The sequence below is a fragment of the Alligator sinensis genome, unplaced genomic scaffold (assembly GCF_000455745.1).
Source record: "Alligator sinensis unplaced genomic scaffold, ASM45574v1 scaffold534_1, whole genome shotgun sequence".
Taxonomy (NCBI): domain Eukaryota; kingdom Metazoa; phylum Chordata; order Crocodylia; family Alligatoridae; genus Alligator; species Alligator sinensis.
In genome coordinates, this window is record NW_005842050.1 from 2,150,432 (window position 1) to 2,176,789 (window position 26,358).

A 26,358-nucleotide genomic window follows, 5' to 3' on the forward strand; every position below is an offset into this window, starting at 1 on the left:
AAAAGCATGGCTTGACTATTCACATCTTCTCAAGGGTGGGTATTGTGTTATGGGGGGTAATATCAGTTCTGTGATCCAATCCTTGAGACTGAAATACTGTTTTCTTATTCAGTCAAACACAAATGAATGTTAGTTGCTCTGTAGCTTTATAACTTCTCTAAAGCTGTTCTAAATGTTTTCAGACTTTTTAGATTCGAGGCACTCCTCAATAAATTCAAGGCATTGCTCAGTAGACTAGAGGCACCACGTGGAAAATGCTAGTTCTTAGTTTTCACTCTTTTTTTTACTACAGAAAAATAAAAGAGCAATACTTCTGTTGCAGATAAATCAGAGAGATCATGACAGGTCAGAATGTTTTAACCTTATGGATTTCTGTTTGAAAACTCTTGGTTTATCTTGTTAATCATGTCAACAGGGCTGACATTGTGAGGTACCATGTGAGACCCTTGAAAGGATCTCAAGGCATCCTGGTTGAGAATTACTCTTCTAATCCCATGCCATTCTATCATGCACAGCCACCTGCATACCTCTTTGATTCCTGCTGCACCCAACATCTAACATTCAGAATTGCAGAACAAAGAATAGCTTGCTTGGTGGAATGTCAAGGCCATTTAAAAGAAGAGAGAGTAATTAACTCCTGTGTAATGAAGAGTTTAGAAGGGATTACCAGCAGGTAGATTTCAATGAGCCATGAAGTCAATTGACTCCCTCAATGCTGCCTGACTAGAAGCATTGCTGCCACTGCTAGGCAGTTGGTTTTGGGTGGAGAAGAAAGGGTGTAAGTTCACCAGTGCACTCCCTCTCCTGGATCCATCCCTGTCCAGGATTAATGAAATCTCAGTTGAGTTCCTATAGACTTCCTCTCAGATGAGCAAATCATTTGATTTTGCTGTACCTGATTTTCCTGTTTGTAGCTTCCATAGAGAGACTTCACTACTTCATTAAGAAATTGTTAGAATAAATCCATTAGGGCCCCATTCTCATTTTTTTCCCTGAGGACCAGAACTTACTGTACCTATTCAGTGTGTAAGTGGACTTAGGTATATAAGTGCAATGCCTCTGCACCCTCAAGTCCCTGAAAAACAGTTTATGGAAAAGTGGGCATGTCCTCCTCTTTCCTCTGGCTTTTTTGTGACTCAGCCTTAAGAATAAGGTGATGGTGTGTTAAAAATCAGACAAGGTTCTTTATCTATAAATGTGATATCTTTTATTAGGCCAACACAGCTACAGCCAACGTCTCTTAAAATCAGATGCATTCATGGATTTTCAGGTACTTAAACAGGGTAGAACAGAATCACACTTAGATGCCTGATAGGTAGGATAGGATCTGGCCATAAGACTCCTTTTTTCTACCAGAGCACTATGAAGTGGAAATAAACTATATTCACATTGTTAGAATTGTGTAAAGTGGCATTATTGGAAATGAGAAATGAGAAAAAATGTTTATGAGGCACTTGAGTACCATGACAGTGACAGATGTATAAGTTCTAAGATAGATCTGTACCATGCTGGATCTTTTACATCTATTATTTTTGTGATTCATAATAGATGTATTCATTGATGCATATTGTGGACTCAAATCTGACATAAATTATGCGAACCTCATTTGTTGTACTGCATTAAAATTGTTCCATTCTGCATGTACTATATGGGCATTAAGGGCCTGATGCTGAAAAGTGGTATGTATAGCAATTAGTGACTTCACGGAGTTGCAGGATTGTAGGTTTTGAAGTACATCTTAGATCAGGCCTGAAGACCCCTAAATGAACATGACCTTGGCAAAAAATGGAGAATAAAAACGGTAAGTAGCTTTGCTAAATGTTTTTATTTTTTCTCTATCTTTTCTCAGGGTTGTTCTTGTGGAAAATATTCCTGAAGGTATCAACTATTCAGACAGTGCACCATCCCATTTGTCTCTTTTCCAAGGCTGGATGAATTTGCTTAATATGGCTGAAAAATCTGTTGACATAGTATCTTCCCAATGGGACCTCAATCACACTCATCCATTTGCATGCCAGGTAGGTTTTAGTCTAAAATATCACCCCTTTTTCAGTCTTGTTTTGTATTTTAATGCTTATGTTCTGTCTTTTAAAAGCTGTGGAGCTTTTGCTTACATGAGCTGTTTGTCTAAATAACATGATAAAAATTACTCCCTAATTATGAGACTTATTAACATGTTGAATACTGTTTTAAAAGAAGTGGTAAATTTAAAATAAAATTTGAAAAAAAAATATTCTGGACTACAGAACATTTCCAAGGACATAATAAAAGGACTGGTATTTGAATATTATTGTTTGTATAGTTTAAAGCCTTCAGACTTGTGCCTGCATTAAAGCACCTATAATTCTGGCATGTCCCCAAATCCAGTTACTTGTGCATCTAACTACTCCATTTATATCAAAAATCATATAGAGGAGAAGCTATTCAGATTTTTTTTTATTGTGGTCAGAACAAGTATTCAGAATTGCTACAATAAGAAAGAACACGTTTCATTTTTTAACAAAAGGTCTTCCCTAATGCAGAAAAAGATACACATGCATTATTCCTTATGCTTCATTAACAAACATTGAGCATATAAGAGGGATTTTCTGGGATATATGGCAGGGGTTGGTCTCACCCTGAACTGAATTCTCTTAGAAACTTTCACAGAATTCTCATTTTCCCATGCATACTTTATACAATAGGGAACTTTGGTGAAACAGAGGCAGTTCATGTATATGACAGAAAATAGAGAGGAAAGCAAAAGTATGTGGGAAACTGTCCATTGCTAGGAATCCATTTTGCCCACAGTCCCATCTGCATCTAGTTCCATGGACATGATGAAGTAAGAATGCTATTTATGGGATAATAAATCCAATGATTAGTATTTTAAACAAATGAAATCTAGTGTTTTAGAGGGCCAGTGTTTTCAGTCATGAAATGGGCTCTTGTCCTTCCCAAAAGAAGTGTAGAACCCTAGTAGGACTACATATAATTCCATTCCTTCCAAAAGAAATAGAGAATCATATGTTACCCTAAAACTTGAGTTTAAATGTTCACTTAAATGAGTAAAAAACTGTGGTGAGCAGCCAGGGAAAGAATTTAGTCCACACTGTGCACATTTACACGAGATGCCATAATGCGCAGCGGTCTATTCTACTGTGCATTAGTGCATCACAACAAAAAACATGCTAATGCACAGTAGTATTAGTCTACTATGCATTAAGGATCACCAAAAAATATTCACCTTTGCTACTGGGCATTAGTGTGGGCTAATGCACATTTATGTAGTACCTCATATTAGAGGTGCTAAACTTGATGTGCAGTAGCAAAGGCTCATTAATGAATGTGTAGACGCACACACTTTATTTTAGGCATATATAAATTGGAATGTGGCTGTTGAGTAAATTTATTGAACGTCAAAATATTGAGATTTTCCACGGTGTAAATATTCATCTAAGCCTCATTTAAATTCCTTTCCTAAGATTTTCAAACCTATGCATAATCACTGAAGCAGATGAATTCAAAGAATGACCCAGATATTCATAGCTCTTGATATGTACATTAATTTTTATAGAGAAATTTTCATCTAAGAAAGTTCAACATGTCATTTACTTCTGAACCAGCAGAGCTTAGCAGATCCCAGATAGGAAGTGAAAATAGCAAACTAAAAGTTTGGGGCTTCAGCAGTTAAGGATCGTTCATTATGGTATATTCAGATAGAAAAGTGAAAAATACAAGCCACCGTAACATGAGTATTATGTATGTTGTAGGTAAAATTGTGGATGGGGAAAGAGGATTTGCTCTTTCACTCCTAATGCAAAGTTGAAAGAAACTGTGGTAAATGTACTTTTCATAATGTTCAGCTCCATTTATTTGTTTCTGCCTGCCGGAAGGTTTATATCAACAAGAAATTACTTCCATTAAACACTGCAAAAAAAACCCCTGCCACTTTCCCAGCTGCACAGCAAAGTGGACTGAGCAGTCAGTAGTCCTTTTTAGCAATCGAGCCTTTTCATTTCAAGGGATGGGTATCTTTTTTGGCCAGTCTACATGCTGCAAAAGCCTTAGAGAGATGGATTCCAAGCATGATGTTATTACCTTCCCAAAATATAGACATACCTTAATGCATGAAAGAAGGAAAAATGTGTGGAATTAAATTATCTGCTGTATTTCCTTGTGGGGGAGGCAGTAGCCTAACTAGGACAGGGCAAGGGGGCACCCATTCTGGATGCTAACTATGAGGGGGCACCAAGATCCCCCTGCCCCCTCATCAGGAGTCTTTGCCATGGCAAGGGAAGCTCTGTGCTGGCCATAGATGCCAAATAGGGAAGCACTGCACCAGTCAGTGTATCAGTGGGGGGTTAACTGAAAGGAGCAGAAAGGTGTTCTATTCCCTTCCCTCCCTTTCCTTGCCCCGCCCCCTCCTCGCCCCCGCCCCCAGCCTTTGCAGTAGCAGGGGATACCCTGTGCAGCCTCTGCCCAGCCACTGGAGTTGGCAGTGCAGTGCCACACCAAACTTTGTAACTGCGGGGAAGGAGTTAGTGGGGTGAGCTGAATGGTGCTCCCCCATGTCCAACCCTGGACACTCAATGAGTGCCCTAAGTCCTTGGGGGGAGGTCAAACTTTCTTTGCTTATAGAAGAATCATTGTTTGAAGAGTTTGTAATTTTTTATAATTGCAGTCTAATAATTCAGAAAAATAGTGTGCTCAAGTATTTGCAAGTTTGGCTAAAGGAAATCTTGCTCAGAAATACACAAAAGAAGAAGAAAAAGGAGGATTAAAGGACCAGAAGAAAAAAAAATGCCAATTAAATGAGATGTTGTTTGTGTTTTATTTGTTTTGTAGGGATGCATTTCCAGTTGGGTCCTTGTTCCATTAGAAAAAGAGACAGGATGGGAATTTTCCTAAAGACTCACACCCCATTACAAAACTGGGCATAGCATAGTTTCTGATGCTTACAGCATCCTGAAATGCAAGCCCTTTCACAGGAACTTTTTGAGAAATGGGGTTTTGGTTTGGTTTGGTTGAAGGAAAATATCTGAGGAAGGTAGAGTACTTTTTCTTGTTTTGCTGCCATAATGCTTAGTTAATTTTTTTCTTTCAGGATGCATGCAGTGTAGGTTGCTGTTAGATTTGTCTTTATTTTGGCTTATGCCAATACAGTCACATAAAGACACCCTTTCTCTTGTGTTTGTATAAATCTAAATAAGAAACTCCTACTGTCTCATCAAGGTCAAGCATGTTGTACTCTTTAGCTGTAAAAACAGCACTCTACAATATTTAGTACTGGTACGGACTGTAGGCTTTCGAAGTACAGAAATTCAAATGGACAAATATCTGTGTGATGAAACATTATGTATATTTTTCTATTCCCTCTGCATTCATTCACTTATCAGAGAGCCACTTTTGGGGGGAGGAGAATGGGCCTGTATTGGTGATTTTATGTTGTCATTTTTTAAGATCAGAATAAGTACCCTGGGAGGATACAAAAGATTGTGGTCTGTTTCCAAAACCTATACACCTGAATAATTTTCAGTTAAAAAAAGTAACCCCAAATCGAGAGAGAGAGAGAGAGAGAGAGGTGTTTAATTTTAATCATGGAAAAATGTGGATTTGGGGTTACTTTTTTTTAACCGAAAATTGGGGATTTTTAAAAATCAGAGAAAACCAGGATCCCTAGACATGAATTCTTCCTATGACCAGCTTAGGTTCCATGGGACCAGGGACATAAAACTTTCAGGGGTAGGTTCGAACTGATTCACAGTGCTGAGTGGGGCAAATTTAGAATCAAGCCATTTTTTTTCTCCCAAAATCTATTTCCTCTATTCTTCCTATTGCCCTGTTTGTGTGCCTTGTGGTGGCTTGCTTATGAGCTGAAGAACAGTGATTCTTGACTATGGGCACTTGTACACATGATGAAAATTGCCCATTTTTGTGGTTTAATTGAGTCACACTTTACATGCACAGGGGTTTTTTTTGCGATTTAAATGAGTTTATTATATTGAAAACTAAACCACAACCCCATGTAGTTTAGTTTGCAGCGTAGCTATGTGTACCATTGCAGCCTTTAATCTGACAGCTTGCCCCCCAGCTGTGGGAGAGGCAGGCTGATGGCAGAGCCTGCCTGTGACCCAGGGGGTGAGCTGCCAGGGACCCTGAGCTTTGGGGGACCCCAGTCCTTCTCTCCATGGCAGTGGCACCCCCTGGGACCACCCAGGTGGAGGCAGCCCCTAGCCCAATCCAACTGTTCCCTGAGCCTGAGCTGCGGCAGCCCTTGGCCCACTAGCAGCCTGCCCAGGCAGCCCCAGGGGGTGCTGCCATTATGGAGGGAAGGATCAGGGCCCCCCATAGCTCAGGGGCCGCTTGACCCACCAGCAGCTTGCTCCCCAGCTGTGAGAGAGGCAGGTAGGCTTTGCGAAGAAAAAGAAAAGGATTGGGCCCCATAACAGTGGCAGAAGGCCCTAAATTTCAATGGTGGGCTTTTAATCATCACAATTAAATACCCACCATTTCAATTTAGGGGCTAAACCCCCATCATGTGTACAAACAGCCAGTGCTAATGAAGCTGGAAGATGATTGGATGACACTTAAAGATCATATAAAGTCTGCATTCCCAATAAATCTTCACCCTTGACAATGACTTCACTCATTAGAAAGCATTTTAAAAGATACTGTTCAGTTCCAGCAAACAACACTGGCATTCAGTGGAAGGTCAGCATTTTATAGGTGGCACCATCTACTGTTACATGATAATTAACTGACTCTGATGGTACAGCTTTTCCTGGCTGGGTTTTTCGTTCAACAGAAACTAAAAAAACTGGGGAACCGGTAAAGTCATGCTGTTTGCAGCCATTTTCAAGGGAATAAAATAGCTGTTCTTGAGTCTGGATCTGTTGTGCAAGCCCTGGGATTGAATAATTTGATGTACAGATTTCCCTGCAGATCCTCAGATTTCCTGTCTGAACTGACTGTTTTTCTAGCTCAGTAATGAGGTTTCCAAGGGTAATTCTCTCAAAGTATTTCATCACCTGTGCCAACATGCACCTATCTCATGTATTACCTTTTATTTAGGCTCAAGGTACACCTGAAAAATATGTTAGGAATATGTTCTGCTTCAGAAAAACACAAATACTGGTGGGTGCATCTACACATGCACTTTAATGAGCAGTAGCCTATTTAACTACACATGAAAGTGTCATGTAAAAAAAATATAGTTACACAAATGTGCAGTAAAATAGGCTACTGCATATTAAGTGTCATTTTAAAAACATGCACTTTTGGTACTGCATATTAGGGCAGCCTAATGCACATTTATTTAGTACCTCACATTGGAGGTACCAAGTTTAATGTGCATTTGGAAAATTTAATGCACATGTAGACATCCCAGTAACTACCACTAAATCCTCACAATAACCAGCCACATGCAACAGCGAAGACTATAGGTGATGTCATCTTCCTCAAAACACAGCCCAGAAGAAACAGTCCTCTCCTTGAAAATCCTCTTTGGATATGATGGGCCTGCTCAGAACATAATTTATCAAGACATGTGTGGGTATAGGACATAAACACAATGATGGGTTTTAGAGTGAAAGGCAGCAAATGGGCTAAATTAACTTTAGTGTCCTCAAATACCTGGAATTTATTTTGGTCCAGTTCAATGACCTTTAAATAAACCAGTAATCAAGATTTTTTTTTAATCTTGAGCATAACCCCGAGGTTTCAACCAACCTCTGATTCCTTTCTCCCCTTCCAAACAGACACAAAATGAAAGGTCCCTCCACCTGTGAAGGCCTGTATTCTTTCCTTTTTCTTCCACGGCAATCAGTCCCACCAGACCCCTCCTGGGTCTGATGATTACCTTTTGGAGCTGGCCACCTTTGAGTCTCTTGTGTATATTGAGCACCCACTGCAAGTTGTAACAAAATTAGAAACTCTTGAAAATCTTTTTTAAATCCTACCATGATTCTAGATTAGTTGCTAAGATGCTTTGAGATAGGAAAAACACAAATCAACTAAACAAGAATAACCTCTGCTTAATGCCTTGTCAATTGTGCTCTGAGAGAAGAATTTCTTTCCCAAAATGGTAGTTGGTAAGTCAGGCTTGCAGCATCTTGGTAACAAACTATACTTGCATGCCAAGGAAGTGACAGCCCACTGATAACCAAAAAATGAGGTACTCAGTCAGCTAGGCTAGTCTGAAGTCAGGCTGAAGGCAAAGTAGAGATGCATCTGATAGACTAGCTAAACAAGATATACAGAGAGCATGACCTTCCCTGAACTTAAGCTCACATCATCAGATGCTGTGAAAGGACAGGGTAGAGCAGTGTATAAAGTGTAGTGAGTGATTTGAACACAAAAAAATGGGAAGGGAGAGAGAGAAAGGGGAAGGGGAGGGAGGCAGTGCTGGGAAAAGTAAATAAGCAAAGAACCTATAGGAACAAAGGGGTCACAAAAATTAATCCAGGTAATAGGATAAGAACCTGTAGTCACTGTCTGTGAATAATTTATTTTTCTTCAATTTACCATTCAAACTGGTTTTTAAGAAGTTGCTGTCTGAGAACAGCAGTCCTGAGATAAGTGATGGAGTGTCCAAGGAGGATAAAGTACTCTGGTAAAGGCCTTTGAGACATTCTGCAGCTGATGTCAGATCAGTGGCCCTTCATTTTTACACGTAGAGATCACATTGTCCACCTGATGTAGACAGCAGATGGACCTTGTAAGCAGGTGATGACACATACGATGTTGATAAAGTTGCAGGCAAATGAACCTTGGATGTACTCCTTATTATTCAGCCCAGTGATGAGGTGGTTTGTATTGATGCTGGGGCAAAGCAGGCATTTGGGTCTGTTGCAAGGCCTGGTGCCTCGATGAGGATGGGAGTTATAGTCTGTTTCTTTAGAGAGATTCTTTGGGGGCAGGGGGTGTCTGTAATCCAGGACAGGTTTGTTCCCCATGGCTACATGATAAAATGAGATGGACATCATTTTCCAGGAGGGGTTGAGGGTCAATAATATTGTGTCTATGGTATTCATGCTGGGGGCTATAGGTCACAACCAGAAAGATTCTGCTGTCCTTGCCTCAGGGTTGGTATTGTAGTAGGTTGGAGCAAGTCTGATTCTTGGTTGATTTGTGTAGCTATCATTTTGGGATTGTATTGTGATTGTAGGAATCCCTGCTCCAGTTCCTGAAGGTGTGCATTATGGTTGGTGGGATTGGAGCAGATAGAGTTGTAACATAGAGCTTGACTGTAGATGATGGTTCTAGTGGTTTGCTTAGCTAAAAGCTGGTGGTGTGAAGGTAGCTGTGGAAGCTGTGCCAGTTTTTGATACAGTGTGCAGGTGATATGGTCACTGAAAACCTTTACTGTAGTGTCTAGGAAATGAATCTGCCAGATGGAGTATTTCAGAATTAGTTTGATGGAGACATGGATGTTGTTAAAGTCCTGGTGAGATTTCTCTAGAAATTCCTTTTCATGTGTCTATATTATGAGGGTGTCATTGATAGAGCTGCATTATACCAGGGGGATGAGAGCGCAGTTGCAGAGAAAATAGACTTTAACGTCCACCATAAATATGTTGGCATATTAAGGGGCCATATGTGTGCCTTTTGTTTATAGGTATAGTGAGTCCCCAAATCTGAAATAGCTGTGTATGAGGACAAAGATGGAGGGTATCATGGAAAGAGAGCATTTTTCTCATTAAGGTTAATGCTCTTTAATGGCTTGTAATCCATCCTCATGGGGGATGTTAGTATACAGAGATATGACGTCCATAGTAACTATTATCGTGTTTGCTGGCAGGTTGTCAATGGAACCCAGTGTCTTTATGAAATTTGTGGTGTCTTTCAAAGAGCTGGCAGCTCCAGTGGCTTATGGGAATAGGATAAGAGTCAACATAGTCAGAAACTCTCTCCATGGTGGTACCAATTTCAGAGCCAATGATGCGTCCTGGGTTGCCAGGTGTGCGGATATTGGGTAATATGTAAAATTGTCTGGCCGGAGCTCCCAGGAGGTATAAGCAGCAGTCCTCTTCTGTCTCTCCAGAGATAGATCCTTTAAGAGTCTATCTAGTTTCTCTGATATTGTGCCACGGGGTCCTCTGTCAGGAGTTTGTAATCTCCATGTTGGAAAATTGTCTCTTGACTTCCTGTGTGTACACTGTTTTGCGAATGACAACAACCGCCTCCCCACGTTATCAGCCTGTTTATGTTAATGCTGGGAGGTTTTTTAAGGCTGAGTATGACTCCATTCCACAGGACTTGGGTCATAACAACAATATTGTTGCTTTTAGACAATCTCTGACTTAGCACACATGTGAACACAATTTATATAAGATTTAGAATGGGGCTGCCACCCTCAGATTGAGTCCAAGAATTGCCCTTCTTCTTGTGTTGTGCGAGGGTCTAGTCTGTGGCAGGTTGAACATTGTATGGTTCCTTATCACGGAAATATTCCCTCAGCCTTGGGTATTGGAAAAAAGCCTCAAGGTCTCCGTACAGCCGCATCATATTGAGTTGTGTAGTATGGCAGAAAGACAAACCATGGGATAGTACAGACACCTCAGTCAGGCTGAGAGTGAGGTTATATAGGTTGATGACACTACTGTGGATTCTTAATGTTGGAGTATGCACACTTGGAAAGTTTTGTTTCTTTCTTCTTTAAGGAATGAAAGTGTTTTTGATAGGCTGTATGGCTAGATGCAGACATCTCCTCATGATAAATGGCTGTTATGTCTGAGTGATTCTGTATTCTTCCAGTTCCGCAGTTCTGATGTTGTTTGGTTCCTGTTTGCTATGTGGCAGACTGATGAGGTGGTTCCTCTATTTCTCAGAGTGAAACATATTGTGATAATAGGCTGTGTGGTATGTAGAACAGAGTGGATTAGTCACCTGGAATCCCTTGGTTATGATATTCATTTGCTTTCATCTTGTCAAAAAGAAGACATCTGAGCGTACCTGAGCAAGTTCCTTGTGTAGATTGATTGCAGTCCATTTCATTAGGATGAGCGTGGTGCCATCTATGAGTAGAGAGTGGTAGTTAGCCATATTAGTCTGAAGTCAGATAAAAGGCAGGCTAAATAGGCACCTTACTAGCTAACTGAATAAAATATACAGGAAAACCTCATCAGTTCAAAATGGAGGGGACCAGAAAAACCTGACTGAAATAAATGGGTTCAAATTATCCAAATTACTATCCTGTATTTATTATATGCAACCACTGTCGAGTATAATCTTTCTCACAATTTCTTAAAGAAAGATTATATTGTAATCTGCTTGACCATGTTCTTATATTAGTCATGGACAAGTTTGCTGATTGGTTTTCCCCCATAGTCTCCATTAATCCATCATCCAGCATTGTCTTTCACCATGGAATCAAGAACTGGGAGTGCGACACATGCCTCCTTCCATTGCACATGTGCTTGCTCAGACTCCAGTTCCTCATTTTCTTTTGCCTCTTTGTTTTCTACTGCATCTTCCTTCACAGCAACTTGTCCTTTTACTGTTTCCTCCTGCAAAAGTTAACACCTTATCATCAGCGCTGACAAACTCTTGGAAATTGGTGGGGCAATCCATTTCTTTCCAATGCTCAGCGCAGTCAGGATCATCTTGCTCAAATTCATTTTCTTCTGCAGCTTGGGTACCAAAGCTGCCCTTTGCAAAGCAGTTTGCGATGATGTGGACTGGAACTTTTCCCCATGCAATGATCACATTACTCATAGCTTTGAGAATATTCCATATTTGTGGATCTTTTCCATTCCTGGAAACCTCCCACAGAAGATAACACACCAGTTGTTCTAATATGCCATCTTAATGTGGTATATTATCCCATGATCTAGGGACTGCATGTAGCTTGTGGTGCTTGGTGGGAGAGCACGCACATATGCTTCAAATCTAATCCTTCACAATGGTGGGTGGCACAATTATCAATTAGTAAATGCACATTTTGATTTTGGCATGCCATTCTCCATTTAAATTGGAGCAGCCACTCGCAAAACAACTTAATTGCCATCCATGCATTTTTGTTGGTTCTCTTCTGGCATGGCAGCTGTTTCACCCCTTTCACACACACGGGATTTTCAAACTTCCCCACCACTAATGGCTGTAGGTTCTCACTACTGTTGGCATTCCAGCAGAGTAATATGGTGAGCCATTTTTTTGCTTTTCTTCCCACCATAAGACATTTCTCTTAAGTGCCAGTGCCCTTTCAGACTGTAGGTTGTAAAAAAGTCCCATTTTATCAGCGATGACTGTGTCCTTTGGCATGTATTTGTCCAGAACTGGCTTCACAATTTTACACTAATGTTGTGCAGCCACAACATCAATGGAAGAGGCTTAGCTGCCTGCACAAAGCAAAAATATGTTGTCATGATGGAGCCAAGCATTAGAACACTGAAAGGTGATTCCTAGCTTCAACTCAATATTGTCTGCTTTCTCTTTAACTAGCAGCCTAGATATTGGGATATTATTTGCCCTCATATCACAAAACCACTCAAATAGTTCAGTTTCTAAATCTGAACGCTTTGCCCCTTGGATTCTTTTCTTCATCCTGGTTTTGTGTCCTTCCACTCCCATCTTCTCTATTGAATCACAATTCTTCAAATAGGTTGAAAGTGCAGGAAGAGGAACACAATGCTCTTCAGCAATTTTTGTTTTGGATTTCACTTTATTATCCACTTTCTTATCCACTTTCAACTTATGTGAAATTGTTAACTTGTACTTCCTCTTGGTTGCCATGATGCTCATCTTTGCTTGACTCACACATGACTGAAAGCAATATGTACAGTTCAACCAAAGTAAAAGTACCAACACATTATTGAGCAGTGGCAGGGACTATACTATGCATGGCATACAAGGCTGTGTGCTAGAAAAGAACACATAATAACTCCATCTCTGCAGACTAATACTGCAGTGTTATCTATACAGTATTACTGTATTTCAAACTAAACAAATTAGTTTCCATGGATTTATGGTCCAAAGGACCAGAAAAGAGTTTCAGATTTCAAAGATGCAATATTTTGAATTATCTGTACCATAAGGCATATGAAAACCTATCTTTTTAGCTGGGGAGAGACAATAGCATCCAAGTATCCAATGCTTTGAACTATCCAGAACTGAACTAATCCGGTTTTTCTGTATAGAAAACATAGGTTTTGTGAACTTAAGCTTACTTCATCAGATGCTGTGAAAAAACGAGCATAGAGTAGTGTATAAAGTGGAATGAGTGATTTGAATAGAAAAGGTAGGAAGGGAAGGAGAGAAAGGGGCCACGGGGGAGGGCGGCAGCACTGGAAGAGACAAACAAGCAAAGAACCCAGAGGAACAAAGGGGTCACAAAAGCTAATGCACCTGATGGGATAAGAATCCATAACCATAAACCACAGAATGGCGAGTGCTTGTCCTTAGGGCTTAGGTACAGCAATGAAGAGACTCCTCCCCTTCTCCCTTCCCAGTCAAAGCTAGACCTCCACATGATTTCTGATGGGGATGACCCTTATCAGTAGGGATTCTAGTTTTCTCTGTTTAAAAATTCAAAATTCTCTGATGAAGCCCCCCAAATTCACTGATTAAAACCCCCAAATCTGTGTTTTTCTGCAATTAAAATGAAACACTATATATATAGGTACCAGTTGAACACCATGTTTTATATTTACCATTTTAAAGCAGTTAGGAGGCCTAGCAGTGCCTCAATCATTCTAATAAAATAAATGCTAAATACTTATATATTTTGGCATTTGATTTTGTTTTTCTTATAGTGGAAAATCAGAGCTCCTCCTGCCCCCATCACTCACTAGTACACAGGTCCACCTGCAGCTGTCTTCCCTGCTTCTTTGTGGTGCTGAACAGCCCTGATATGCTGATTCCCTATCCCTGCCCATGCTGTTGCCCCTCACTCCCAAGCCACAGCCCTCTCAGTCCTGCCAGTGCCCCCTTACTCCCGACCTGCAGCCCCTGGCAATGCTGGTGCCCCTCACTCCCAACCCACAACTCCCTATCACAAGTGGTGCCCCTCACTCCTGACCCACAGCCACCTGCCCCAATCCAGCCCTGCCAGAGGGGGACCCCCTACCTCACTTGACCCTGCGCAGCTCTGTGGCTAATCTGGTGGCACCGGGGGCTGGCACCATGCTCTCAGGGGCAGAGGAATGGCAGCCAGGAGATGCTGCACTAGTACTCTCTGTGCCCCCCTACCGGCTGGAGCTCTTGGTGTCGGGGGGGTGGGGGGGCATGTGCCCCCCTATACCGCCCTACGTTTTGCCTATGAAATCTGCCAGCCTGCCTGGAGGATCAGGAATGGAGCTGTTGAGTTTCTTAATTTTACAATAAGAGGTAGTAGCTACGCTTAGTATTTTTTTCTATTTGCTACAAACTGCTGTCAGTATGTTATTTTTTAATGATACTTTATAGATGTACTCATGAGCTTGGCTGTAGAAAAAGTTTTTAAGACATTAATGCCATTAAACATAATACATTTACAAAAAGAAATAGGAGTTATGTTCTTTGTTTTTCAGACAGACAAAACTGCCAGCGCTGTCAAAACTTGAGGCACCTAAGTTGCTGAAGGGAAAATAATTTAGTGTAGAGTACTTCTTTAATTCATTTAATGTTCTTTTTCTCAGTTCTGTTTTTTTAATGAAAAGTATATGTTTATAATAACAGCAGACAAATGGTATTTATCAAACGTCTTTGCAATCTTTTATTTTCTATAGTAGTAATTATTCTGATCACGTACCCATTTGCTGTGACATCTATAATTTGGGTTTATATTTTTAGGTATATAGGAATTCAGAGCCATAATTATTATGAGCATGACAATGTATTCATGTGAAACGTACTCTGTTATGCCACACTGCGATTGTCAGCAGATTGCTTGAAACAGCACTGTGTAAAATGCAAGAAAATATTATCAAGATAGACATCTGCCTTAATAGGATAGGATATCCTAAACATCCTAATATTATAAGTATCATAAATCATAAATAGGATATATAATAATGTAAGTTCATAGTGCCTGGTATAGTACCTGATTTCTTTTTAATTGTCACAAGCTACATCTGAAGTGATTTTTTGAATGCTGTCACAAAATCTCACAGCAGCCTGATGATGTGTCTCAGAGAAAATACTGAGTGACAGCATGAGGGCTCTTATTAGACAGAAACATTTCCAATCTGGTGACAGCAGTGACAAAACTCTTCCGACCTTCTGTCCTGTCTTTTTTTTTATAGAATAATAACTGTAAAATTGCAGATAAACATGGCATGAAGTGTAGAAACTAGGTTACAGATCAATTTTGGATAAATAGAAGCCAAGATAGTTTAACCAATCAAGGAAGTATTTGTGATATTTTACATAGTTACTACTACAGCATGTAAGAGGCTTTTAAACATAGGAGTTCAGTATTTTTATAGTTGTTTTAAGAGTCTAATGCGATCCCAGGGCTGAAACCAAAAATCAGCTCATATTTGGTCTCAGCTCAGGGATTACAGTGAGCTGGTTTAAAGATCCAATGTAGTGCATGGGCATGGCATGAGAGCCAGTCCTAGTCCCCACACCTGACAGGAGCTGGTTTGAGGCTCCAGCTTGGTGTGGGGGCTGGGAGTGACACCAGCATGGCACAGGAGCTGGTCTCAGACCCTATACTGCTCTGAAGCCTTGAATCAGCAAAACTCTGGGGTTTGTGGGAGAGCCTGGAGGTGGCAGAGTAGGGGAGAGAGAGAGAGCTATCATTCTTCCCCACCACACCAGAGACCCTTGATTGTAGAACAGTCTGACAACAACTCAGCATAGAAAAGACCTACCTTTACTATGCTATGAAGGCACTTAGTACTTGCTTCCCTGCTTCAATGTTTAGACAGGAATGTAACCAGAGTTAAAACATACTAAGTGTCATGTGTAACCATATCCCAAGTGCAATTAAAATGTATGCAGGCATGTGTTCAAGTAGTTTAGCACATGTTTAAGTGTCCTCCTAGTATTGCAAAGTTGTTCCTTTCAGGTGAAGGTAATCTCCTAACACTACATTACGAAGATTTGCAAATGTTGAAAGTAAACTTGTGACACCATTGTTAGAGCTACTAAGGGAGAAGGGCCTCTTCCACGCTCCGCTGAAAACAAAGGAAAGGCCCATTGATTCGACTGGGGATTTAATCAAGCCTTTAATCCATAGGGGATAATGAGGAGGGGTCATCCCTGTATGTAGGGCCATTTTGTTACTTCAGAATAGGGATAGGGGAGGAGATAAGCACCCTAGAGTAGTGTGAAGACAGGTTAGGAACTACTTAGAAAAGCTGGATGTTTTCAAGTTGGCTGGGCCAAATGGGACGCATGATAGGATACTGAAGGAATTGGCTATGGTAATTTCTGAATCATTGGCTATCATCATTGAGAATTTGTGGAGGTCAGGTGAGGTCCCGGATGACTGGAAAAAAGACAAGCATAGTGCCCATCTTTAACAAAGGGAAGGAGGATCCTGGGAATTACAGACCAGTTAGTCTGATTTTAGTACCAGGCATGATAATAGAGCATTTCATCAGGAATCTGTTTCTGAGCACTTAAAGGAGAAAAACTGATCATGAACAGCCAGAATGGATTTATCAAGAGCAAGTCATGCTTGACCCACGCGATTTCTTCTTACGACAAAATGAGGGATTGCGTGCATGAATGTAGAGAAGTGAATGTGATATATCTTGACTTCAGCAAGGCTTTTGTCATAGTCTCCCATGATATTCTCACTAGTAAGCTAAGTAATTGCAGACTAGGCAAAAGTATTGCAAGGTCGATGCACAATTGGTTGGATGATTGTGCTCAATGAGCTCAGTGTCTAGTTGGGCGGACATATCAAATGAAGGAGGTATCAACCCCCGGGTTTTTGAGGGGTGTGTCCTGGGTCTCACTTTGCTAAATATCTTCATTAATGATCCAGAGAATGGCTTTGAGTGAAAACGTAGTCAATTTGCACATGACACCAAGTCGAGTGAAATTGGTCTTCCTTTTAGGCTTCATTTTACCTTATACACAGTTCAAATGTACCATGAAGATAGACCCTACCTTAGTCAGTTGTCTTAAACCACTACTTCTGTACATATTTTATTTTATTTTTTAAGTCAAAACACAGTTAGCTCCTATGGTTCATGAGCTAGATAGAGGCAAGGAAACACAGCCGCCTCCTTATCAGACCATAGTATAGTTAATGGTAAGATGGACATTACATTTGGGATTCTTAATCTTAGATATATATGACTATCAGCTTTTTTGTAATGAAATATTTCATATTTGGTCTCAGTTTAAGGATGATATATTTTAAAAAGTTAATTAACATCTCTCCAGCTTTTAAAATTATGCATATATGAAAAAAACATTTAAACATTTTATTTGTCAGAAAAATCAATAGATTTTTACTTTGAAAGCTAAGATTTAACATGTATTCTCCTTTCAGTGAGAGATTCTCCGTTTGCTAAGATTTAAAAATGTGGCTTGAAATAAGGGTATGAATATTTAAAGACATGTTCAGTGTACTCAGATAATCATTTTCCTTACTAATTTAGCTGTGTACATTAAAGGGCAGCTAAAACATAGATCATTGACCAGTTGGATCTTTTACTACAGCAGTCCTGCTCCCTTAATCCTTCAGTACAAAATAAATATAACCGCATTTTTTCTTTTTTTATTTCAAGGAAGGTGATTAAACACTAAAAACTAAGTTAATGCAGTATGAAGAACTGAATATAACATTGTCTCAGTTTTACCTATGCAATACCATGGATACTAATATCAAATAACTAAAGGGCAAATCTGGGCTTTAACTTAGGTTCTTAAGAAAGGATCTACTTATTTGAAATAGTCTGTAGAGACGGTATCAGAATAATTCTTAGCTAACTCATGTTTACTCCAGTTCCTGTGTAATATCACTTGCTTTTATATAAGTTTCTGCTATGTAATTTGAGTAGTTCTGTTTCTTATGAACCTTGCTCTTCTTTAATGTTCTTCCCAGGGTCAGCGGCTTTTTGAAAAATTGCTAGAATTGGCATCTCGAAATATTGAGATAAAATTAATGAGCGACATACACCACATCGACTCAAAGGTATTAAGCGACTTGAAAACAAAGGGTAAGACCAAGGTCTTTACGTTATTATACCATTGACTGCTATGTTACTCTAACTCTCCTTTTCTTTAGAGTAAAAGCCTGTTAGTTCATAGACATATGAAATATGTATAAAACTATAAAATTAGAGCTATTTGTTTACTAGTTCCATCCTATAATTCTTCAGCTTATTTTGGCTCAGAGTTTTCATTCATTTCCCAAAACTCTGTCACTTTAGTTGAAACAGATACTGGCAGCTTGTAAGTGGTAAAAAGGTGGCCATGTGATTAGAATTTAAAGTCAGCAGAACCATGCTAATGGTAGAAAATGCATCTTGAAATGCAGCTATTACACACTGTGGGAAGAGGTATTCTCTTTTGAGGAATAGTAAAATAATTAAAATAACATGTCAATAGTATTGACGTAAGTTGTTGCAAAATCTTGCCATCAATTTCGGTGCAAAACTCCCACTGACCTAAATGGCTGTTCCCCAAGCAATTGATGGTAAGGTGAGACCTGTTCTGTAGTGACAGTGACAGTGCCTGTGACTGTTTTGTTTTTTGATTTTGTTGTTGTTGTGGTTGTTGTTGCTGTTGTTAACCACAATGTATGTGTCACAGATCTCTCTCGCACATGTAATTCACTTGATCACAATGCTGAAGCACTTTAGAAACTGAAAAGTAGACTATTGGTCTGAAAGCTTTTCAGTATATTTTTTTAAAAAGTAAAGTTAGATTTAGGTGCTACATTTTGTTCTGAGGCTTCTGTCAACATTTTTGTTTTGCTTTCACAATCAGTTTTATAGTTTAGGAAAGGTTATTCTTTTCTTCCTGATCAAACAGAAGTAATTCACTAGCTATTCATGAGAAACAACCTATCGACAAACTATACTGACTTTAGAGCAATATACAAAGTAAACAAAATTATTAAAACTAAGATTTTTTTATTAATGACTTATCACCATATTAGAATAATGGTTTAAAATGATGACAGAGCTGTAATTTTTAGGATATAACTAACTTTAAGTTTAGGATATAATTTTAAATAAAAAACAATTATATATATATATATCATATCCATCATCTCTGGAGCATATCTATCTACAGGGTAAATAATAGGAGTTAAGATGTATCAGTACAGTGAAACACTTAATAGCATATCAGTAGAAAACCACAGCAATATTGTATGTTTAAGATGAGCTGTAAGAGTAACTTTTTTCCCAAATGAAAATAATAGATAACTAGGTGTATAAAAAGGGATATATTAATGAAGCTCTCAGATCATTCAAGAAATTGCCTTTTGATTAACTCTGAAGCCTAATTGCAATATAATATGAATCACGAACTTGCCATTTACTAGTTTCCCTTTGCCAGGCATTTGCTTATTTTCACTGCGTGTCCAAAGGTTATGTTAATAGCATTACACATTTGGAAAAGGAATCTGGATCTGTCAACATCAGTCTTGTATATTTAAAGAGGAGAGTTTTCTCTTTAGACATATTGTAGAAAGGAGTATGTAGTGCATCATAGTCAGTAAAATTAGCTGAGCTAGTGAAGTCATTTCTTTTGGGTTATAATGGTCTATGCCAGCCAGTTACAGAAGTGAGGTTTGCATTTACATTGGTGTTTTTGGCAATAGCTTTTATAGGGTATAATTAGGTGTGAACATAATTCTTTGTGTTGCTCCAGCAGTGATACTTGTAGGTAAAATTCTAGGCAATGAACTAAAAGATCTGGAGTTGTCTCTAGATCTGGTGGATGTGTGGGTGGGAGGTTATAAATAAGTTTGCTTGAGTTTCAACCACTTTGAAGTTTGGCATGGAGCTATCACAATACTGTAGAAAAGTAAGATGATCATATGACATAATTCCCTCCCATATTCTAGTGGTTTCTTCTCTTTGAGACATAGGGCAATATTGTTCACTAAAGGTGAGATTGAGCACTTTCAAACAAGTAAATGCTTTAGCAATAGAAAGAACTGCATTTGTAGTGATTTATTTACACCATGCAATCCCACCAGGCCTGAAAGCTTTTTTCAAAGGCTAAGGATTTTATAACTGCTCTCATGGGCAGATCTACAAATGTAAAAAGGGTGTGTAAAAAGGGAGATGCCACCAACACTTTAAGAATGATTTCAGTCCACTCCTCCCCCCTGCAGTGTTGCACTGTGGCAGCAGCTGTGAAGGACTTTTTTGAGTCCCCAAGCTGGTATGATTCCCTTGTGCCCTTCCCCTAGCTCTTGACACCCCCTCTCACCCACCACAGGCACCCACTATCCTCCAATTCCCCCTTCCCCATCTCCAGCAGGGGTTGCCAATGGGTTGCCTCTAGGCATAAGAAGAGAAGGCCTGCCTGCTGCTGCCACTTTCCCTGGCTGACCCAGGGGCAAGGGAAGTCCCAGGGCTGCTCCTACTCTGCTTCACCTGGAGGCTTCTGGGAGTAGCTGCATGGGCTTAGCTGGGGACAGTAACAGCAAGTGGGTCCTCCATTCCAGGCACTCCTGCTCTTTGCCTAGTCATCTCAGATGTCACCCACTGCTCAGGGTCAGGTGCTGGAAGGAGAACCATACAAGCACAGCTCCCTGTGTAGCCTCTTCCTGCAGCAACAGCCACTGAAATAGGGAATTGTGGTGGAGGGAAAGGGAGCAGGGATTTACCTGCTGCAACCACCGGCAAACCCAGTGCCCTGCAAAGCTGCTCCTTACAGCCCCTGGCCTGAGCAGAGCAGGAATAGTTCTGGGACCCCTCCTCTGTAGGTCAGTTGGGGACAATGGCAGCAGTAGATGGGTTCCCCTTTCCTTTCAGTTTTATCTGATAATATGTGGGTGCATCTACACATGCATTTGAATTACTCTAAGTTTACTTTGGTGTAAACTACTCCAGAGTAAGCACTTTCGGGTAGACATCTACACATGCAGAGATTAGGGACCAGATTTGCTGCTCTTTGCACCAAGTTTCCTGCAGCTCTAGAATGGATCCTTGCCACCACCAAGGGGAGCTCCAGGCTCTGGCTGCAGCTGCCAGCACCTAGCAGTCCTCTTTAAAAGCCAGCCCTGCATGCTGCCCTCTGGCCGGTTCCTTCCTTGCCCAGGAGCAGTGTGCTTAACACAGGGGCAGCATGTGGCAGCTCTCTCCTTGGCCACTCTGACTCCCTGTGCTATGGCTGCTCCAGCCCCTGCCCCTGGCAGCAATGAACAGCACCCTGTGCTCCTGCTGGCCACGGCACTAGCCCTGCTGGCCTGCAGTGCTGACTGCTGCTTGACCCATGGTTGTCTTGCCCCACCTGGCTTCCCCATGCACAACGACTGCCTCCCTGCAGTATGCTGTCCAAGGGCTATTCCTGTGCAGCTGCAGCCAACAGGGACACCAACAAGGGGCTCCAGGATGCCATCCTGGGGTCTGCTGTCACCCTCCTGGGCCTCCAGCCCTGCCACCTCTGGGCTCACTGTGTCAGCCAGGACTGATGGCTGCATGTCATCCAGCACACCTAGGACAATGAGCAGTGGCTGGACGCTTTCTGGCTGACCCATGCCATCTTCTGGGATCTCTTACAGCAGCTCTGGCCCAAACTGGACAGCAGGACACTAGCATATGGCCAGCCAGGACACTAGCATATGGCCAGCCCTTCCTGCAGACACCTGGCTGGCCCTCACCCTGATGCAGCTGACCACACCAGCCAGCCTCTGGTACAGCTTACATAGATTTAGCATGGACAAGGCCACTGCTGGGGAGACCGCCTTGGAGGTGTGTGGCACCCTCCAGGATGAGCTAGGGCCCACTGTGATCCACATGCATGATCTTCTGGTGGTGGTGGTGATGGGGTTCCATGCCCTCGGATACCTCCAACATCCCCATTATGTGCCCATCTCATGGAGACTGGCCCTACTACAGCCACAGAGGATTCCACTCCATGGTCCTGCAGGCCAACGTGGACCATTGTGGCACATTCATGCATGTGAGTGTCATCTGGGCAGGCAGCACCCATGATGCCCACATGTTTCACAACTCCAGTCTGCTGGGACTGGTGGAGGGTAGACGCTTCATGCCAGGAGTGCTGGACCAGCAGCTGAGCACCATTGTGGTCCCACCCCTCCTCATCTGGGACCCCACCTACCCACTCCTGCCTTAGTTGATGTGGTCCTATACCGGCCGCCTGGAGCCCCACCAGGCCTACTTTAACCACTGTCTGGGCTGGTCCCACACTCTTATGGAGGCCACCTCAAGGGCCACTGGTACACCCTCACCATCTGCCTCGAGCTCACCGAGGAAATCTTCCTTGGGTCATCGCTGCAGCCAATGTGCTGGATAACATCTATGAGTCCCAGTAAAGCTTTTCTGTGAGGCGTGAGTGGAAGAGGTACAGTGGGCAAAGGATGCCTGGAAGCAGGAGCACCACCTGTGGTGGCAGTGGCAGTGGTGGACCCCGCCCCTCCGTGCTCAAGCACCAGGAAAGCCACACACCTGACAGCGGGGCCAGCCCTGTTGCTAGGGCACTGTGTGTGGGAGGTGCTGGCTGACCACCTCCTCCAACACTCCCTACTCTAGACCCCCTGCACTGCTGCCCCCTCTGCCAGTCACTGTCCAGGCCCAGCAGGGCTGGTATGTGATCCTGGTCCCACTGCAGGTAGCTTGAGCTCTGCACCCATGTGGAGCTGGGGCAAGCAACAGGCCTGAGCCCAGGCAGGGAGGCTGGATGGTGTTGGACCTAGGGCAGAGGCCAGACCAGGGGCTTCTGGTGGCTGCTGGCACCACAGGACCTCCTCCCAGGCCTAGGTGGGGACCTACTACTAGGTGGAAGGCAGCTGCCAGGGGACAGGTGGGGCTAGGGTCAGGGGCTGGGCAGCAGGTAACATGAAGACAACTGCCAAAGCCAGAACGGTGTCCAGCACCCAGCAGTCATCATCTGTGGCCTGCACTGCCAGGCTCAGAATGATATCCTCTTCCTGCTAGACCTATGAGTCCTCCACACACTCCTCTGACACTGCTACCAGCGCCTGCAAAAGGACGGTGTGGTTCATTGTGCATGTCTGACAGAGCTGGTGCATCCACAGTGCCCCAGTTGCAGTCATCGGTGATAGTGAGGCCACATATCCACTGCCAAGTGTAGCCTCTCCCCAGCATCCAGCTGCAGGACCTGTAGAGCCATGGGGAAAGAAGCTTTTTGTGGGAGTTTGCAACATTTCAGAAATAAGATACTCTTTACCAGGGCCATGTGCTACCAGGCCTCAGGTCAGGGATTGGGCATGCACAAATGCCCAGGGACCACGGTAAGTTGGCTGCGCAGGCCTGGAGCCAGGCGGCTGCCAGTCAAGCCCCCCATCCCTCCATGCTCCCGTGGAGCCAGCGAGCCACTGGGTGCTGGCTGCAGGCAGCCAGCTTCCCCCACTCCATTCCCAGGGCAGGACAGGTCAGGCTCCTGACCTGGACTTGGCTCCTGGACAGCTGTGATGAGGAGCTGCCCATGTCCCCACCTTTCCTGCTGGGGGCCTCTCTCGGGACACACCTTGGGGCCAGCCCCCCAGCATGCAAGGGCTGTGCCCTGACCATGCCCCTGCTTTGCCTACCCCAGGCAATGAGCAGTGAGCTGTTTGTGTGGACTGAGTGGTGCCTGACCCACTATGCCCGGCTGATGATGATCCTCATAGTACCTTGAGTGCGCCTGCACACCTGGTTTGGTACCATGAGCTACAATGCCATGGGAGGCAAGCTCGGGCTGCCCTGCAAACTCCACCACTTTCTGGAGAGCTACCTGGGCCTGTGCTACATGTCCCTGCCCCCTGTTACTAAGGATGACATCACTGTTAGCATCAACATGTTCCTTGGTGTGTGAGAGTCCAATGCCTGCCTAGCTGCAGGGGCATAGGCTGCTCAATAACATCCTGAACTGTGTCTCATCATCCTGTATGCTGTTGGGAGGAACCTGAGACCGGGACAGTGCAGCCAAACAGGGCAGGGAGAGGGGACAGGGTCCAAGGGCAAGGGCAGGGGCCAGGGTGGGAGGGCTCTCCCCGCAGTGTGGGGCTTACCAGCTGTCTGGGGCTGGCATGGCTGGTGGCTTGGAATGGTCCTGCCTGTCGGCTACAGTATGTGGCTGCAGCAGGTGACCTTAGACAGTGGGGTGTGGCATGCAGGTGCCTGGCCAGTGATGCCCCCCAGGGAGGAGCTGTCACTGCTGGTGGCCAGCAGTGTCATGGCTGGCCACACCTTGTGGCTGACCCTGGGGCTGCAGAGCTGGTGAGGCAGGCACTGGGGCACTTGCCAGGGCTCCCCGAGCTGCTGGAAACTGCAGATGGGGAGCTGGGTGGGAAGGGCTGCTGGGCATCCAAGGGTCCATCCCCTGGTGACATGTCACTTGGGATGCCAGGCCAGGGTGGGGGCTCGGGCAAACCACCCATGATGCTGTAGACAGCATGTTTGCGGCCTGGGTCCTGGGGTGAAAGAAGAGCCATCAGTTGCCTCATGATCTTGCTGCATGGCCAGACCAAAAATTTTGATCGGTCACAGTGACCCACTGTGCTCGCAAGGCCTTGAGCTTTATGCAGTACTGCTGTGCTGACCGGTTGTGCCTGCACTTCCGCATCCAGCCTGACAGTGCCTTGTATATGTGGATGCTGGAGTGGTCACCCTGCTCAAACTGTGCTGCACTTCTGCCTCACCCATAGCAACATAAATTTTCCAGTCCCCTCCTTGGTTCAGTTGGGGCCCTGGGTGCAGGGCACGGGCATGGGCAGGGCTGCGGACAGGGAGGAGGCCATTGCGGGTTCCGTGCCGACTCTCTGGGCCCCCTGCATCTGTCCCTGAGCTGCCAGGCCTGGACAACTGTCTGCAGTGCCCAGCACAGGGGCACAGCACAGGACAGGCAGCTGCACAGAGAGGCAGTGCCTCACAGCACCCACAGACTCTGGAGCAGTACTGTAGCTGGTGGAGCTGACAATGCCAGAAGCTCTCTGCAGATGTGCCTGGGGGCTGACAGGTGTGGCCTGGGGCTGGAGCATCCTGCAGCACACTACAGCACCTTGCAGCCCTGGGCTGTCCAGGCTGCCATTTGGCAGTGCAGAGGCAGGCAGTGGCACTGGGGTGCAGGCAGGCTGGTGAGGCTAGCCCGTGGCCTGCCCAGGACACACACACGGCCTGGATTGCTCTCAGGCTCCTTGTTTGTTTTCCCCAGGGCTCAAAATGTTTGCAGGCTTTTAAAACCTGAGAGAGGGGCTGCCATAGAGGCAGCCCAGCCCTGGATCAAAAGAGGCTCCCAGCCCAGAGCCCTGGCCCTTTACTGGTAGGGATGATCTGGGAGACAACTTGCTCCTGGGTTGTATCTCCATGTTCATTACTGCACAGTAACTAATCCATCTTAAATTTGCTACTTGCATTTGGAGGTAGCAAATTTAATCAGAATTAAGGGGTTTTACTGCATAGTAAGCATGTGCATGTGTAGACACATACACTTACTGCACAGTAAACTATGATGATGTGTAGTAATGTGTCTCATATAGATGTACCCTGTATGTATTATATTGCCACCCCCTATTTTGACTGATTCAGTCTATGGCACTGAAGGGTAACATCAGGGATGAGAGGGTTTTTTGTCCTTTCCAAGAATTGGCTTTGTAGCATTCCCCCTAATGAAACTGCCGTGTTTTCTTCTCCCATTTTTAGTTTATGTATTCCCCCTAGTTTCATATAAGACTTTCTTGATTAGGAATCAAATGTTTTTCAAATGTGGTATTGTGATCATACAGATCTTTCACCTCTGTCAGGGTTAATTTTTATCCCCATGAAGTGAGAGAAATCATTATAACTTCTGCATTCTTGAAAGGCTATAGGTTACTGTGCCATTATGAATTAGATAATCAGATATGGCATTTTAATGTAATCCTGAAATTAATGCATCTTGGATGTATAAGGAATGTCCTGCATGTCCTGCTTCTTTTGAATTGAAGGTAATTGAAAAATGAGCTAAAAATGAAATTATGGGAATCTTCAGTTCTTTAATATTATTAACAAAAGCACAGCAAATGGAAAACATGTCTATAGGAGAAATATTTTTGTATGTCTCCTGAAGAAAAGGTTGTCTTTATTTCCCAATGCTGCCTTAGCTGTTCTCTATGATGAGCATTTCATGGGGTTTTTTTGCTATGTCACACCGCCAAATATATCTAGAGCAATTACTAGACTGGTCTCCCATGATACCCTGACCATCTGCATCCTTAGAAATCAGTCAGAAATGATCCATAAAAAAGGCCTATGACTCTTCATTTGTACATGCATATTCATAGAGGTAATTTGATCTATTGTTGATTTC

At 43.1% G+C, this 26,358-nt stretch overlaps 1 protein-coding gene across 1 annotated transcript in view; it reads left to right on the plus strand.

Annotated features, from left to right (window-relative positions):
• Nucleotides 1-26,358, plus strand: part of PLD5 (phospholipase D family member 5) — a 320,538-nt gene that overhangs the window by 185,522 nt on the left and 108,658 nt on the right. The window contains exons 3-4 of the mRNA XM_014519571.2: nt 1,850-2,018; nt 17,969-18,083. Coding sequence (XP_014375057.2) covers nt 1,850-2,018; nt 17,969-18,083 — 284 coding nt within the window. The remainder of the gene's footprint in view (nt 1-1,849; nt 2,019-17,968; nt 18,084-26,358) is intronic.